Source organism: Pipistrellus kuhlii, unplaced genomic scaffold (genome assembly GCF_014108245.1).
Source record: "Pipistrellus kuhlii isolate mPipKuh1 unplaced genomic scaffold, mPipKuh1.p scaffold_m20_p_17, whole genome shotgun sequence".
Lineage (NCBI taxonomy): Eukaryota > Metazoa > Chordata > Mammalia > Chiroptera > Vespertilionidae > Pipistrellus > Pipistrellus kuhlii.
The window spans coordinates 30116353-30131600 of NW_023425482.1; the positions used below are offsets into that span (position 1 = coordinate 30116353).

Consider the following 15248-nt stretch of genomic DNA (forward strand, 5'->3'; position numbering starts at 1 on the left):
AGCACTGTGGCCTAGCGGCTGGGGGGAGGGGGCCTCTCGTCCAACATCCTCTCCTCGGACATCCTCTCCCTTCTCCCCAGTCCGCTGTGGGCCCGGGAGGCCTGCCACCTGCTGGGCCGCAGAGCCCAGGCCTGAGGGGTGTGCTTCCCACGGCCATACCCAACCCCCGCCCCGAGGGAAGCTGTGGCATTGAACTCAGCAGGGGCTGGGCGGACGCTGGCTACAGTGACTCCGCCTTGTGGACAGGGGGCGCCTGTGGGTGGGTGAGTGTGTGGAACCGGGGACGTGGCTCCTGGAGAGTCTCCCGGAGCCCCGGCTGAGGCCGGAGCGGCGTGCCAGGCGGGCCTGCCTCCGGGGCCACCTGCCTGGGCCCACATTCCAGCCGTCTCCGTGGGCGGAGGTGGCAGTGTGGGCAGTGGAGGCGGCCGGACCAGGTCAGGGAGGTGCTGGGGGGAGGGGCCCCGTGCCAACTGTCCTGAGCTCAGGGTCTGGGGCCTCTCTGCCTCCCTCGGAGCCCCCGCCTCCTCACGCCTGGCCTCCGCCGTGAGCCGAACTGCGCCCCCCCAGAGTTTTGGCCGGAGTCCTGGCCCCGGTGCTTCCGTGTCCTTGGCAAACAGGGTCTTTGCAGAGTGACCAGGTTACCGTGCGGTCATGTGGGCGGGGACCGACTCCTCGGATTGGCGTCCTCACAAGGAGAACAGAGACCAGGAGACGCCGTGCAGAGCCGGAGCGGAGGTGGGAGAGGGGCTGCCAGGAGCCACGGACACCGGGCAGCCGGGGGCCCAGGACCTTCTCTGGAGGCTTCAGAGGCACAGCCCCGGGGCGCCTGCCGTGGGACGTCCGGCCCCAGACCCGTTTCCAGCCGCCCCCTCCGGGGTCCCTCTGACAGCACCCGCCTCCGAGCTCGCCCTCCCCGCCCCTCCCCTGCTTCCGCCGGCCGTGGCCCTGACCACGGAACCGCTGTGGTCGCTGACGGCTTCTCCCCCACCGGCCCATCTGCACCCCGGCTCCTGCCTTCCTCTCTCTTGCCCTCCCCCCACCCCCGTTTTGTTTCAGGGACCCCGACAGTCACCCGGGCCAGGCTGCCTCTCCCTGGGCCCACACCCAGCGCCCTCAGTGACAGAGTGGCAGCCGTCCCTCCCAGGGCATTCTCAATGGGTGGCTCCAGCGCCACCCAGTGTACACGCCTCTAACTTCTCTTAAAAAAAAGAAATCTATCCCATCTAACAAGAGTAATATGCAGATTGACCATCACTCCAAGACACACGATGACTGCCCTCATGTGGCCAAAGATGGCTGCCCCCTTGTGGACACAAGATGGCCACCGCAAGATGGCTGGCAGGGGAGGGCAGTTGTGGGCAGTTAGGGGTGACCAGGCCAGCAGGGAAGGGCAGTTGGGGGAACCCTGGCCTGCAGGAGAGGGCAGTTGGGGGCCATCAGTACAGCAGGGGAAGGCAGTATGAGGGGACACAGTCCTGCAGGGGAGGGCGGTTGGGGGCATCCAGTCCTGCAGGGGAGGGCGGTTGGGGGCATCCAGTCCTGCAGGGGAGGGCGGTTAGGGGCATCCAGTCCTGCAGGGGAGGGCAGTTGGGGGCGATCAGTCCAGCAGGGGAGGGCAGTTGGGGGCGATCAGTCCAGCAGGGGAGGGCAGTTGGGGGCGATCAGTCCAGCAGGGGAGGGCAGTTGGGGGCATCCAGTCCTGCAGGGGAGATCAGTTGGGGGAACCCTGGCCTGCAGGGGAGGGCGGTTGGGGGCATCCAGTCCTGCAGGGGAAGGCAGTTGGGGGCGATCAGTCCAGTAGGGGAGGGCAGTTGGGGGGCGATCAGTCTAGCAGGGAGGGCAGTATGAGGGGACACAGGCCTGCAGGGGAGGGTGGTTGGGGGAACCCTGGCCTGCAGGGGAGGGCGGTTGGGGGCATCCAGTCCTGCAGGGGAGGGCAGTTGGGGGCGATCAGTCTAGCAGGGGAGGGCAGTATGAGGGAACACAGGCCTGCAGGGGAGGGCAGTTGGGGGCGATCAGTCTAGCAGGGAGGGCAGTATGAGGGAACACAGGCCTGCAGGGGAGGGCGGTTGGGGGCATCCAGTCCAGCAGGGGAGGGCAGTTGGGGGCGATCAGTCCAGCAGGGGAGGGCAGTTGGGGGCGATCAGTCCAGCAGGGGAGGGCAGTTGGGGGCGATCAGTCCAGCAGGGGAGGGCAGTTGGGGGCGATCAGTCCAGCAGGGGAGGGCAGTTGGGGGCGATCAGTCCAGCAGGGGAGGGCAGTTGGGGGCGATCAGTCCAGCAGGGGAGGGCAGTATGAGGGAACACAGGCCTGCAGGGGAGGGCAGTTGGAAGAGCCAGACCAGCAGGGAGGGCAGTACGGGGTGACCCAGCGCCGTCCCCTCGGGCATGGCCACCGCCTCACAGCGGAGGGAACAGGGCGCGGGGCTGAGGGCAGTGACCAGAGGGCCCGGCTCCTGACCTCCGAGGCAGCGGCTTGGGGCAGCGGGGCCTGCAGCTCTGCCCGGCCTCCGGCCTCCGGGACGCGGACGCAGAGCAAGCGAGGGGAGGACACTCCCACTGCTGCTGCCTCTCGACCGGGGACAGCGGGCTGCTCCCTCCGGGCTTCTTCTCACCCCAGAAATCCTTGTCTCTGAGCCCTGACGGTCTCCTCCCAACCCACAGAGCCGGCGCCCACAGGCCTCGCCACGCGGCGTGCAGACCTGGGTGGGTGCGTGTGTCCCCCACCAGCCCCCACCGCGTCCCCCTGCAGCGGGGGGCCCCGGGCCTGCAGCCTGGGGGGAGGGCTGGGGGCGCGCCCCGCGGAGGGAGGACAAAGGCCCGGGCACCACCGTCCATGCAGCTGGGCCTTGTTTGCAGGTCAGCACCGTCCCAGGAGGCCCGGGGAGGCCCGGGGAGGCCCGGGGGAGGGCTTGGGGAGGGCCCGGGGAGGGCCCAGGGGTGCGGGGAGGGGGGAGCCTGGGGGTGCGGCTCAGAGGGACACGCTGGGGTACGGGGCGAACACCTTCTTGGCGTCGATCTCCGACTCCACCATGTGGGGGTGGATGTCCACGGCCATGCCCGCGTCCGTACACAGCTTGAGCAGCGTGCGGATGTTGTTCTTGGACAGACGCAGGTACCTGTGCGGGCCGGGGTCAGGGGTCAGGGGTCAGGGGGCACGGGGAGCGAGGCCAGACCCCCGCCCCAGGCGTGTGAGGCCTCCCTGGAGCTGACAGGGAGCCTCCGAGCTGCTGGGAGGTTTTGTCTTTTCCTGTATTTTTATTGATGTCAGAGGGGAAGGGAGAGGGAGGGAGAAGCATCCATGATGAGAGTCACTCATCGGCTGCCTCCTGCACGCCCCGCACAGGGGATGGAGCCACACCCGGGCCTGTGCCCCGAGCGGGAATCGAACCCTGACCTCCTGGCTCACAGGTCGACGCTCAGCCCCGGAACCACGCCGGCCGGCTGAGTGGGTAACGAAGTCGTTTGGAAATCAATGTGGCGGCATGTGCACAAGCACCGCCCCTGCCGTCCCCTCCCCACAAAGGCCATGTCCACCCGGACCGGGCGGGCGGGCGGGGGTCTGGGCGGGGACGGAGGGGCACATGGGGGGTCCGGACGGGGACAGAGGGGGGCGCAGGGACGGCGGGGCGGCGGAGGGGCAGGTGGGGCCGCGCAGGGACGGCGGGGCAGCCTCACCGGCAGCTCAGCACCTCCTCGGGCTTGAGCGCCCGCACCATCTCCACCTTGGGCTCCACGCCCTTCTCCATGAGGCTCTTGATGCGGCGCTCGTAGGCCGTGTCGGGCAGCTTGCCCATCCACTCGCGCAGGAGCGTGGACTTGCGGGCGCCGAAGAGGGTGTCCTGCAGCATGGGGTCCGTCATGCTCTGGTGGTGGAAGGACATCAGCCGCGGGGCGGGCTCCGTGGACAGCGAGTCCTTCATCTCCAGCTCTGAAACTGGGTCAGCACCGCGGCCGGTCAGCTGGGCGAGGCACCGGCCGGAGGGGGAGGGGGCACAGGGGCCGAGGGGGAGGGGGAGGGGGCACGGGAGCTGGAGGGGGAAGGGGAGGGGGCACGGGGGCCGAGGGGGAGGGGGAGGGGGGCACGGGGGCTGGAGGGGGAGGGGGAGGGGGCCGGAGGGGGAGGGGGAGGGGGGCACGGGGGCTGAAGGGGGAGGGGGCAAGGCCCAGGACTTCCCCTGACCCTTCCCCAGGCCTCGCATGGCCTCCTCCTCAGCACAGGTCCAACCTTCCCCTTCCCCTCGCTCCTCCCGCCCCTCCTCCCCCTCCTCCTCTCCCCTCTGTCCGTACTCTCTCTCTCCACCTTCTGCCCCCCACACACAGGCCGCCTGAAAGCACCATCAGCCTCTCAGGGTTCAAGGGAGGGACCAGAGGAGAGCAACTGGGAACCACTGATCAGCAGAGCTGGGCTTTGAAAGGACAGACAGACGGAAAGGGGAGGAGAGAGTGTTGTGAATGGGAGGAGGGGCGGGTGCAGAGGGAGGAGAGGGTATGGGGGAGGAGGGGTGGGTGCAGAAGGTCAAAAAGCAGAAATACATGAACTGGCGTCTGATGTCGCCCAAGAGTGGGATTTGTACTGAATGAAATACTTTTGGGGTTAGAGCTTGTAGACCTGATTGATTGATTGATTATTAAATTTACTCTTAAATATTTTACAGATTTTTTTTAACTTGGTGTATAATTTCTTCCCGTTTCCATTTCTAACTGGTGTGACTAATAGAGAAAAAAAAAAAAGACTTATTTTTTGTTTTTAAATGTTTTTTCTGGTTCACCAACCAGCATGGGTATCTGACTAGACTTCCTTGAGGTTTGCCGCGATGCGAATATATTAGGGAAAATGGAAGTACAATATCTTCCTTCCACTACTTATTTATTTATTTTAAAAATATAGTTGATTTTTTTACAGAGAGGAAGGGAGAGGGATAGAGAGCTAGAAACATCGATCAGCTGCCTCCTGCACACCCCCCTCCTGGGGATGTGCCCACAACCAAGGTACATGCCCTTGACCGGAATCGAACCCGGGGACCCTTCAGTCCGCAGACCGATGCTCTCTAGCCACATGGGTAGGGCTCTTCCTTCCTCTATTTTCAGAAGTGAGACTGCCTCCCAACGCAGCGCCGGCCAGCAGTGCCCGGCCGGCCTGGCTCCGCGGCTGAGCATTGACCTCTGAACCAGGAGCTCAGTCAGATTCCCGGTCAGGGCACAGGCCGGGCTGCAGGCTCCATCCCCAGCAGGGGGCGTGCAGGAGGCAGCCGGCCCATGATTCTCTCTCATCACTGGTGCATCTCTCTCCCTCTCCCTTCCTGTCTGAAATCAATAAAAAGATATTTAAAAAAAAAAAAATACTGACCATGCAGTCACGCCTGGTTCTGTGCCCGATTTTCCTGAAAAGGGCGTAGCCCTCCATCCCGGAGAGACACCCAGCCGCTCTTTGGGGAATCCATCTCCTCCTCTGGTCCCCTCCTCCCAGCTTCTCCCACCAGCTCCGTCCGCTCCACACGGCGGCGGGCGGCTCAGGCCCCGTCGCTTCTGCTCATTGATTTTCTATCGTCCGCGATCGGACGCTTTTCCGGGTCACGTGCCGATGCCATCCACGGTGCTATCAGATAGGTGGCCATGGATGCCCTCGCCCCGTGGCCGGCAAACCGCGGCTCGCGAGCCACCTGCGGCTCTTTGGCCCCTGGAGGGTGGCTCTTCCACAAAACACAACGGCCTGGCCGAGTCTGTGTTGAAGACGTGGCGTTAGGAGACGTTTACGTTTAAAAACTGTGGCTCTCCGAAGACGTGGCCATCGTGGTGCCGTTGATAACTGGCTCTGTGGACGGAGGAGTTTGCCGACCGCGGCCCTGGCCCGTCCCAACCTGCCGGACTGCCCCCGGCGGGCGGTGGGCATTCACCGCGAACACGGAGGCCGGTGGGCGGTGTCCCGCACTGAGGCTGTGCCGGGAGCTTTTACCCTCCCGGCTCTGGGCTCCCGCGGGGCCGGCTCCGTTTGCGTCCTGTCTGACGGTGAGGACCCGGGCGCTTGTAGGATGAAGGCCGCACACCTCGCGCCCGGGGCCCGCGGTCTGTGGGGGACGCTGGGTGACCGCTCTGTGACGGCTCCAGAGACCGGGGTGGAACCGGCCCTGTTGCTCCTCGTCAGCGAGAACGGGGGCACCGGGAGCCGGTGAGCTTTCCTCCCCAGGGTCACCCCGAAGCGCCCACCACCGCGGTGTGTGTGTCTGACCGATCCTCCTCGCATTCCCGCACGTCTGTGTCCGTGGCCCCGGGTCTGCGTGTGAGCTGGGCGGAGGGCGGTGTTTCTCCTCGTCCCCGAGTGGGCGCTGGCCCTCCCGCCCCGCATCCCTGCCGCTCGCTCTCCCTTCTTCGCTGGTCCTTCCCGGTTTCTACTTCTCCCACAGCCCTGGGCTGCAGGTTTTTATTTTAAACCAGTGATGCCCCCGTTTGGCACCTCCGCTTACTTCTATTTTTATATGGTTCCGTCGTGTGTTTTTAATCCTCACCCGAAGGTATGTTTTCCATGGATTTTTAGAGAGTGAAAGGGAGGGAGGGAAGAGGGAGGTGGGGGTGAGGGATGGGGGGGGGAGAGAGAGAGAGAGAGAGAGAGAGAGAGAGAGAGAGAGAGAGAGGAACACCGATGCGATAGAGACACAACTGACTGCCTCCTGCACACGAGGAGCGAACCCACAAGGCCTGGACCCACCCTCGAACCCGAGACCCTTGGGCCCGAGGGCCGGGGCCGTAACCACTGAGCCGCACCGCCCGGGCTCCGCTCCCCCCACGGAGTTCCCTGCGGAGAGCGCCCCCACTCGCTGGGGATGCGGCCGGGGCGCTCTCTGGGGGGCCAGGGCGAGGCCCCGGGGGGCAGGGCGAGGCCCCGGGTGGCAGGGCAAGGCCCGGGGGGCAGGGCGAGGCCCCGGGGGGCAGTGCGAGGCCCGGGGGTCAGGGCAAGGCCCCGGGGGGCCGGGGCAGGGCGAGGCCCCGGGGGTCAGGGCGAGGCCCCGGTGGGCAGGGCGAGGCCCCGGGGGGCCAGGGCGAGGCCCCGGGGGGCAGGGCGAGGCCCCGGGGGCCGGGGCGAGGCCCAGGGGGGCCGGGGAGAGCCCCGGGGGGGCCGGGGCGAGGCCCGGGGGGCAGGGCGAGGCCCCAGGGGGCCAGGGTGAGGCCCGGGGGGCCAGGGCGTGGCCCCGGGGGCAAGGCGAGGCCCGGGGGGCAGGGCGAGGCCCTGGGCAGGCGGCCGGGGGCTTGGGCTGGGTGCCGCTCACCGGTTTTGCCCAGGCTCTCCTTGGTGTAGCTCCCGGGCACGATGCTCAGGCGCTTCCCCTTCTGCTCCGCGCTGAACAGCCGGCGGTAGGAGGCGGCGTCCTCCGGCCGGCTCAGCTTGGGCTGTTGGGAGGGACCCTGGAGGGAGGCACCCTGGAGGGAGGGGCGCTGCAGGGAGGGGCGCTGGAGGGAAGAAGGGCTGGGCTGGGGCTCAGTCCGGTCCCCGCCCCCCTGAGGGCGGCGGGGGTCACGGAGAGGTCGGCGTGGGGGAGGGCGTGGGGGTGGGGGTGGGGCAGGGCGTGGGGGACAGGGGTAGCTGTGAGGTCCCTGGAAACGCAGCCCAGGGCGGGGCTCTGGGGCTTTATCTTGGGGGGCGGGGTGAGGGCTGGGGCGGCTCTGTCTGTCCCCACCCCCCTGAGCGGCCTCGGGGGTCACGGGGAGGTCGGGTGGGGGTTGGGGGTGGGGGTGGGGGACAGGGGTAGCTGTGAGGTCCCTGGAAATGCAGCCGGGGGCGGGGGCTCTGGGGCTCCATCGAGGCCCCACTACCTGCTCGAAGGTCACTTGGCGGGCTTTCTCCTTCGCCTTCTTCGCGATGGCCTTGGCTTTCTTGGCCTCCTTCCCCAGGGTCTTCACGGGCATCCAGGGCGTCTTGTTGACTTTCTGGGGGGCAGAGAGACAGCTGTGCCCGCCCGCCCCCCACCCCTCCGTGGTGCTGGCACGCCCGCCCCCTCCCTCCCCCCAGACCGCCTCAGACACCCACCGAGGGGCCTTCAGTGCCCGCCCTCGTCAAGCCTTTGAGAAGTTCACCCAGACAGACAGCGCCCCTGCCTCGCCTCCATGCCTGCGTCATCGCCCAGCTACCGGGCACCCATCAGGGCCACAGCGGCCTGCTCTCCGACCGGCTCTGATGTCCGCCAGGACTTTCCCCCTGGTCTCCCCCCCCCCCGACACCCCCCTCCCCTGATAGCCCTCCATCTCCCCCCCCCCCCCCGGGCTGAAAGCTCCTCCCGCCCTCCCCCCGAGCCCGTCCCGTCCACCCGCTCGGGGACAGGCGGGCGTCAGCCTCCCTGGCAGGTCCCTCCGGGGCACACCTTGCGCGGCGGGGGCGGCGGGGGCTGGGGCTGGGGCTGCGCCTGCGCCTGCGCCTGTTTCTGCGCCAGTGACACCTTCCTCCCCCGCCGCCGCTCCAGCCACTCCATCACCCGCGTGAGGTCCGACATGCGCCGCTCATCGGCCGTCCGCCACATGGACTTGCGCTCCTCGGGCATGAGGTCCTTCAGGCCCTCGGCGTTCTCCTGCATGATGGTGCTGAGGCCCTGCATCCGGCCGCTCCGGAGCCCCTGTCCCTCGCTGCTCGCCTGGGTGACCCCGGGGTCCGGCCTGGCTTCCGGGCGAGGGCAGGGAGGGCAGAGTCAGGGCCGGGCCGCCGGGAGGTGCCCTCAGGGTGGGCGGGCCGGAGGGGATTGTGAGGTCACGCTGGGCTGTCAGTCAGAGCGCTCTCTGAGCCACAGTGGCCTGCGGAGGGGGCGGGGGGCACGGGGAGGGTCTGTGGTCTCTGAAGCCGGCGACGGGAGGGCCGGACGGGCGGGGCTGGGCGCAGAAGAGCGAGCTGGCCCCACAGCCTCCGGCCCTGACGGAGGAGCAGGTGCAAAGGGCCTGTGGCAGGATGGACGCAGGCACACGGGAGGGACGCGGGCGGCCGGGCGGCCAGTGAGGGACGGCGCCGGGGAGCGGGCAGCGGCCGGTCGGGCGGGACCTTGGAACCCACGTGTCGTCTCACACAGAAAGGAGAGGGGGGCCAAAGGGAAGCAACAACAGAATTCACACAGGGAGGGGGCGTGACAGGAGCGGGGCTGCTTTCTGAGGGACCCGGGCGTGTGCTCTGACGGGGAATCCACGGGGTTTTCCACGAGGGCCAGGCCCTGGACTCAAGGCGGGAGGCCTGGGCGGCCCCTGGCTCTGCGTCCTTGGCTGTGACCCCAGGACCTTGGCCTTGCCCTGCCTGTCAGTCTTGCGTTTTAGCTCCTCAGGGGCTGGGACCCCCTCGGGGGCTGGGACCTGGGGCGGGTGGTGTTCGGTCCGCGGGCGCTGTTTGCTGCAGCCTGCAAAGTGTTCTGGAAATAAGGGCACATCGTCTTTTAAAACATCCAGGGTTCAGCCTGGCCAGCGTGGCTCTGTGGTTGAATAGTGACCTATGAACCAAGAGGTCACAGTTCGATTCCGGGTCAGGGCACAGGCCCGGGTTTCGGGCTGGGGGAGTGCAGGAGGCAGCCAATAGATGGTGCTCTCTCATCATTGATGTTTCTCTCTCTCCCTCCCTCTCTCTGAAACCATTATGTGTGTGTGTGTGTGTGTGTGTGTCGGTGGGTGTGGGTGTGAGTGTGGATGTGTGGGTGTGTGGAGGTGTGTGTGGGTGTGGTGTGGTTGTGGGTGTGTGTCTGTGGGTGGGGTGTGGGGGTGTAGGTGTATGTGTAGGTGTGTGTGGATGTGTCTGTGGGTGGGTGTGGGGTAGAGGTGTATGTGTAGGTGTATGTGTATGTGGAGGTGTGTGTGGAGGTGTGTGTGTAGGTGTGTGTGGAGGTGTGTGGATGTGGGTGGGTGTGGGGTGGAGGTTTAGGTGTAGGTGTGGGTGTGGGGGTGTGTGTGTGAGTGGATGTGGGGGTGGGGGTGGGTGGGGGTGGCAATGCTGGCGGGATGGGGGGGCCTCTGAGGCCTGGGTCTTGCCTGCTATCCTGAGACTGACCAGCAGATGGCGGCAGTGCTCCGGGAAAGCCAGGGAGGGCTGGGGGGGAGGGAGGGAGAGGTGGAGAGTGGCAGACAGGGACACAGCGAGGGCACTGGCCGCCTTCGGAAAACCATAGGCCGGGTGGCCAGGACGCCCAACGTGCTTCTCACTGTGCTGGAGGTCAAGGTCAAGGTGTGACCAGGAAGGTTGCACTCTGAGGCCCCTTCCCTTGGCCTGGGGGCGGCCAGCATCCCGCGGGGCCTTGTGGCCTTTCTCGGGGGTGCATTTGGGGCAGAGGAAGCTCTTCCTCCGCCTATGGGGTCAGGGCCCCACCTGTGACCTCATTCAGCCCTCAGGACCCCCGAGGACCTGGCCGAACACCCCGGGGCTAGGATTTCAGCACAGGAACCGGGGGCGGGCACAGTCCAACCCACCTGTTTAGGGGAGGCGGGGGGGGGGGGCAGCCTTGCCTCTCAGTGGATGGAAACCCTCAGTCACCGGTCTCTCTGGGCAGCCACGTCCTCACCCAGAGGGCAGGGGGACCCCACAGCCTGCCCCCCAGAGGCAGGGCCGGAGCTGGGGCTCCTCACCCCGAGGACGCGCACCCGTGGGGCTGGCGCTCACGTCGCTGCCACCTTCCCCGGGACGGACAGAGCCCCCACGGACCCCGAGAGGGCGGGTGTGGGGGAGGCCCTGGTGGGACACACGGCCCAGTGGACGGCCTGGCCCAGGGTCGTGGGGCCCTGGGGAACCTCCTGGACGCCAGGCCCCACAGTCAGCGGCCGACGGCGGCCTGTGTCCGCCTGGCGTGCTGGGCCGGGAGCCCGCCCCACTGGCCTCCTGATGGGACGCACAGGAGGAGAGCACGGGAGGACCGGGAGGAGGAGGAGGAAGAGGACGGGGAGGAGGACAGGAAGGAGGGTAGGGAGGAGGAGGATGGGGAGGAGGAGGACGGGGAGGAGGATGGGGAGGAGGAGGATGGGGAGGAGGAGGACGGGGAGGAGGATGGGGAGGAGGAAGATGGGGAGGAGGATGGGGAGGAGGACGGGGAGGAGGAGGATGAGGATGGGGAAGAGGGAGGAGGACAAGAAGGAGGGCAGGGAGGAGGAGGACAGGGAGGAGGACGGGGAGGAGGATGGGGAGGAGGAGGACGGGGAGGAGGATGGGAGGAGGACGGGGAGGGGGACGGGGAGGAGGAGGACGGGGAGGAGGAGGATGGGGAGGACGGGGAGGGGGATGGGGAGGAGGAGGACGGGGAGGAGGATGGGGAGGAGGACGGGGAGGAGGAGGAAGAAGAGGCGGACGGGGAGGGGGACGGGGAGGAGGAAGGGGAGGCGGATAGGGAAGAGGGCAGGGAGAAGGGCGGGAAGGAAGCCAGAGAGGAGGACAGAGAAGAGGACGCCCTAGCCCCAGGAGACGCTGCAGGGAAGCCTGAATCCAGTAAGCTAATCTAGACTCCTGGAAACAAGATTAAGTTTCCAAATAAAGGCCTCGCGGACAGCCGGGGCATCCATCTTTGATTTAGAATAGCGACGGAGCCCATTCCAATGCCATCAGCGGTGACGGATGCGGCGACGAAGGCGCTGAGAGCGTCCTCAGCCGGACGCTCCCCCAGGGTGACCTCACGGACAGTCTGGGGGTCAGAGAGCACGGGGCCTCCACACCCGTCTCCTCTCTGAGCCCCGAGGCCGAGGCAGACGCCGAGGCAGGTGGGAGGAGCCAGCTCAGAGGCAGGGCCAGTGGCCACAGGAGGGCGGGGAGCAGCCACAGAGGAGAGGGTGGTGGGTGGTGGTGGGGGGGGGGGGCTGTGGAGAGCGGGGGGGGGGGTGTGAAGCCAGAGGAGAGGTGGGGGAGGAGATACCCCACAGTCTGCTACGGGGGGCACTTCCGATGCCAGAGGCCGTGCGTCCCCTGCTCCGCCTCCCTCAGGCTCCACGCCAAGCCCTCCCCCGGGCCCGCCGTGCCTCACCGGCCCACGGGGGCAGGAGAGTGCTCGCGGCTCCCAGACTCCGCGGACACAGACCCCGGGCGGCGTCCGCCGTCCTCGCCTCCGGCCCTGACGCAGGCAGCTCGGACCGCGGAGGCCGGCGGAGGGTGGCAGAGCCACAGGGGGTCCCGGGGCCCCTCGGGAGGCGCCTCCTGAGCCAGGACCCCGTGGGGGCTGTGCACAGGGAGGGTCCGTGTCCCCGAGCCCCGGGACCGGCCGCTCTGCCGCTGCCCCCGCAGCACTGATCTGTGTGAGCCTCCGAGAGCGGCTCCACCTGAGACCGGTCTGCGCCTCCGGCACGCTGGGCGCCGCCCGGGAGGGACTCACAGACACAGCGCGGGCCCCTCCCCGGACCAGGCAGACCGGCTCCAGCAGTGCGCTTCCATCGGATCCGGACCGGCTACGCTGATGCGTTCTTCCCTGGCCCTGGCCCTGGCCCCTTCCTATTGGCCCTGACCCCCTCCCTGGCCCTCTTCCCCAGGTCTGACCCCCCTCCCTGGCCCTAACCCCCTCCCCTGCCCTAAACCCCTTTCCAGGCCCTGACCCCTACCTGGCCCTGACCCCTCCCTGGCCCTGGCCCCTTCCTATTGGCCCTGAGCCCCCTCTCCCTGGCCCTAGCCCCCTTCCCATTGGTCCAGGACCCCCTCCCTGGCCCTAGCCCCCTTCCCATTGGTCCAGGACCCCCTCCCTGGCCCTAGCCCCCTTCCCATTGGTCCAGGACCCCCTCCCTGGCCCTGGCCCCGTTCCTATTGGCCCCGGACACCCTCTCAGGCTCTGACCCCCTTTCTATTGGTCCAGGACCTGGCCCCAGCCTCTTCCTATTGGTCTAGGACCTCCTTCCTGGGCCCTGGCCTCCTTCCTATTGGCCCAGGCTTCCCTGTAGTTCTGGATTTCCCCCTGGGACCCAGCACCCTCTTGCCAGCCTCTGCCCCATCCCGGGCCCCCGGAGCTCTGTCCGTGGTGCTGAACCCGGTGCTGGGGCGGGAGCCTGGGCTTGAACAGCAGATGGCGCTGGCGGCTCCTGTGCACACGCGTGCTCCTGTGCACACACGTGCTCCTGGAAAGCCTGCAGAGCGGGAGACGGTGCTCTCCCCGGGGATGCTGTGAGGAGAGGCGTGTGTTTCTGTGTCTCTCTCTCTCTCCCACTTAAAAAAAAAAAAAAAAAAAAAAAGCCCGGCCGGTGTGGCTCAGTGGTTGAGCATCGACCTGGGAACCAGGAGGTCAGGGTTCCATTCCCGGTCAGGGCACAGGCCCGGGGTGTGGGCTCCATCCCCAGGAGGGGGCGTGCGGGAGGCTGATCCAGGATTCTCTCTCATCCTGGATGCTTTCCTATCCCTCTCTCTCTCCCTCTCCTTGCTCTCTGAAACCAATAAAAATACACGTGTTTAAAGAGTGAAGCTCCTCCCTGTCCCCCTCTGAAGAGCTGCGATGAGCGGTGACAACTTCATCCTTAGACGTGACGCTGACTTCACGGGCCAGACCGGCCGGGCACGGAGCCGTGCCTGAACGGAGAGAATAAAAAGCAAACGGCCTCCAGAGAAACCCTCCCATGACCCCAGCTGCTGCAGGCGGCGGGGGTTCCGGAATGTTCCGCCCGCGGAGGTGGGCGGCGTGAGGAGCAGTGTGCCTTCTGGTCCCTGGTTTCTGCACGTGCGCGTGGGGTGGCGTGGCGGCTCCGCCAAGGACCCCTCTCGCCGCCTCGGGCTCCCTGGCCCCGACTCCGTAAAGATCTTGTCGAGGAAACACACGGCACTTACTGGGGACGGCAAATTAATTCCCCGTTTTATTAATAAGGGACATTAGGAAGCGATGGTGCCATAAAAACAGAATGGAGCCTCCCGGTTTAATGAGTTGGCGGCTGCTTCTGGGCCTCGGCTCGGGAGCCACAGGGCCGGGCTCTCCGAGCGCCCAGCTCCTCGGTGCTGACTCCGCGGCTCGGGGCGGGCAGAGTGGGCGTGGGGAGGAGAGAGGGGGGCGGCACGGGGGGGGGGAGGGTGACACAGTCACCTCGGGGCCTCACCTTGGGGACCGGCACCCCAGAGGCCCCTGGGGTTTGTGCCACCCACCCTGGGAGGTGGAATGCAGGGTCCCCAGCGTGCCCTGCACACCGCATGTAGCAAGAGGCATTGCATGTGCACGCATACGTGTGTGCATGTGTGTACATGAGTGTGTATGTGCATTTAGTCACCGGAAAGCTGGCTTATTAAGGAAGCACATGCCTGCCAGGGGACACGGTCAGGCGCCCCCCTGCAAACACGCTCTCGGCTGCTGCCCGGGACACGGGACCTCGTCTGGAACCCGAAGGCGCCGGGCGGTCGGACAGACACATCCTCAGGCCCCGTGGCCGTGGTCCTGGTGGCTTCCCCCGGCCCCGTCAGGCACGGGGACCCCGCGCTGCCCAGGTCACGCTGCGGGGCCACGGACACCGCCCTCTGGCCGCTGCCCCGGCCTGTTTCCGCTGGCGGGGGCCCTGGGTACGGGCTGTGGCACTTCCTGCCTGCCTGGGGTTTGGTGAGCGTTGGGCCTGCCCTCTGAGGGGGGTGGGCACCGAGGCGGGCATTGAGGCTGGCACCAAGGTGGGCACCGAGTCTGGCTTGAGTGTGGCCACGGGGAGGCCAGCCCGCCCTCCTGCCGCCTTGTCACTCCGTGGTTCGGCCTCACGGTGCCCCTCAGTGGGGCTGGTGGTGGTCTGGCTGGGAGTGGACATCACTGTGAGCCCAGCGCCCCCTCTCGGACTGAGCCCTGCAGGCTGAGGCCGCCCCGAGCTCCAGGCCCAGCCCCCGCGCCCGCCCTGCTCAGGCAGCGCCCCGGGGCCCGGGGCCAGAGCTCAGGGGCGGGAGGCCCCGTTCTCCTCCCGGAGCCCCGGGGCTCCCCTCCCCAGGAGCCAGCGGGTGCTCTCCCTGCTCGTCCCCCGGCTGCGGCAGAGGAACCGCTCCCCTGAGCTCCGGGCGCCTGCTGCCCCCGGAGCGGGGCCTCGGGAGGGGTGCGCCCGCAGCTTCGGCGGCTGAACAGGGGGGCCGCCCGGACCCTGGCAGGCGGCTTGCCGGGAGGCGGACGCCCGGCCCTCATTCTCACTGCGGCCCGGGGGGGTCACAAGGGCGCGGGGCCGCACCTCACGCCGCAGACAGACGTGTTGATGGGAAACGGGAGCCGCCTGAGACGCCGGAGTCAGACAGACGCGCACAGCCCACTGACAGCTGAGAATTGCAAACCCGGCGGTTCCTTTGCACCTGTCAGCGGCCCAGCTCCCCTGCCCCCGGGCTCTGAGCCTTGC

At 67.6% G+C, this 15248-nt stretch overlaps 1 protein-coding gene across 1 annotated transcript; it reads right to left on the minus strand.

Moving 5' to 3' along the window:
- Nucleotides 1-2949: 2949 nt before the first annotated feature.
- Nucleotides 2950-8584, minus strand: CUNH16orf78 (chromosome unknown C16orf78 homolog). The gene is made up of 5 exons (XM_036440997.1): nt 8352-8584; nt 7806-7941; nt 7265-7385; nt 3678-3936; nt 2950-3118 (listed from the first exon to the last, which is right to left on the minus strand). The coding sequence occupies exons 1-5, from the start codon at nt 8582-8584 to the stop codon at nt 2971-2973; spliced, it is 897 nt and encodes a 298-aa protein (XP_036296890.1). The 3' UTR covers nt 2950-2970.
- Between the last annotated feature and the right edge of the window lie 6664 nt (nt 8585-15248).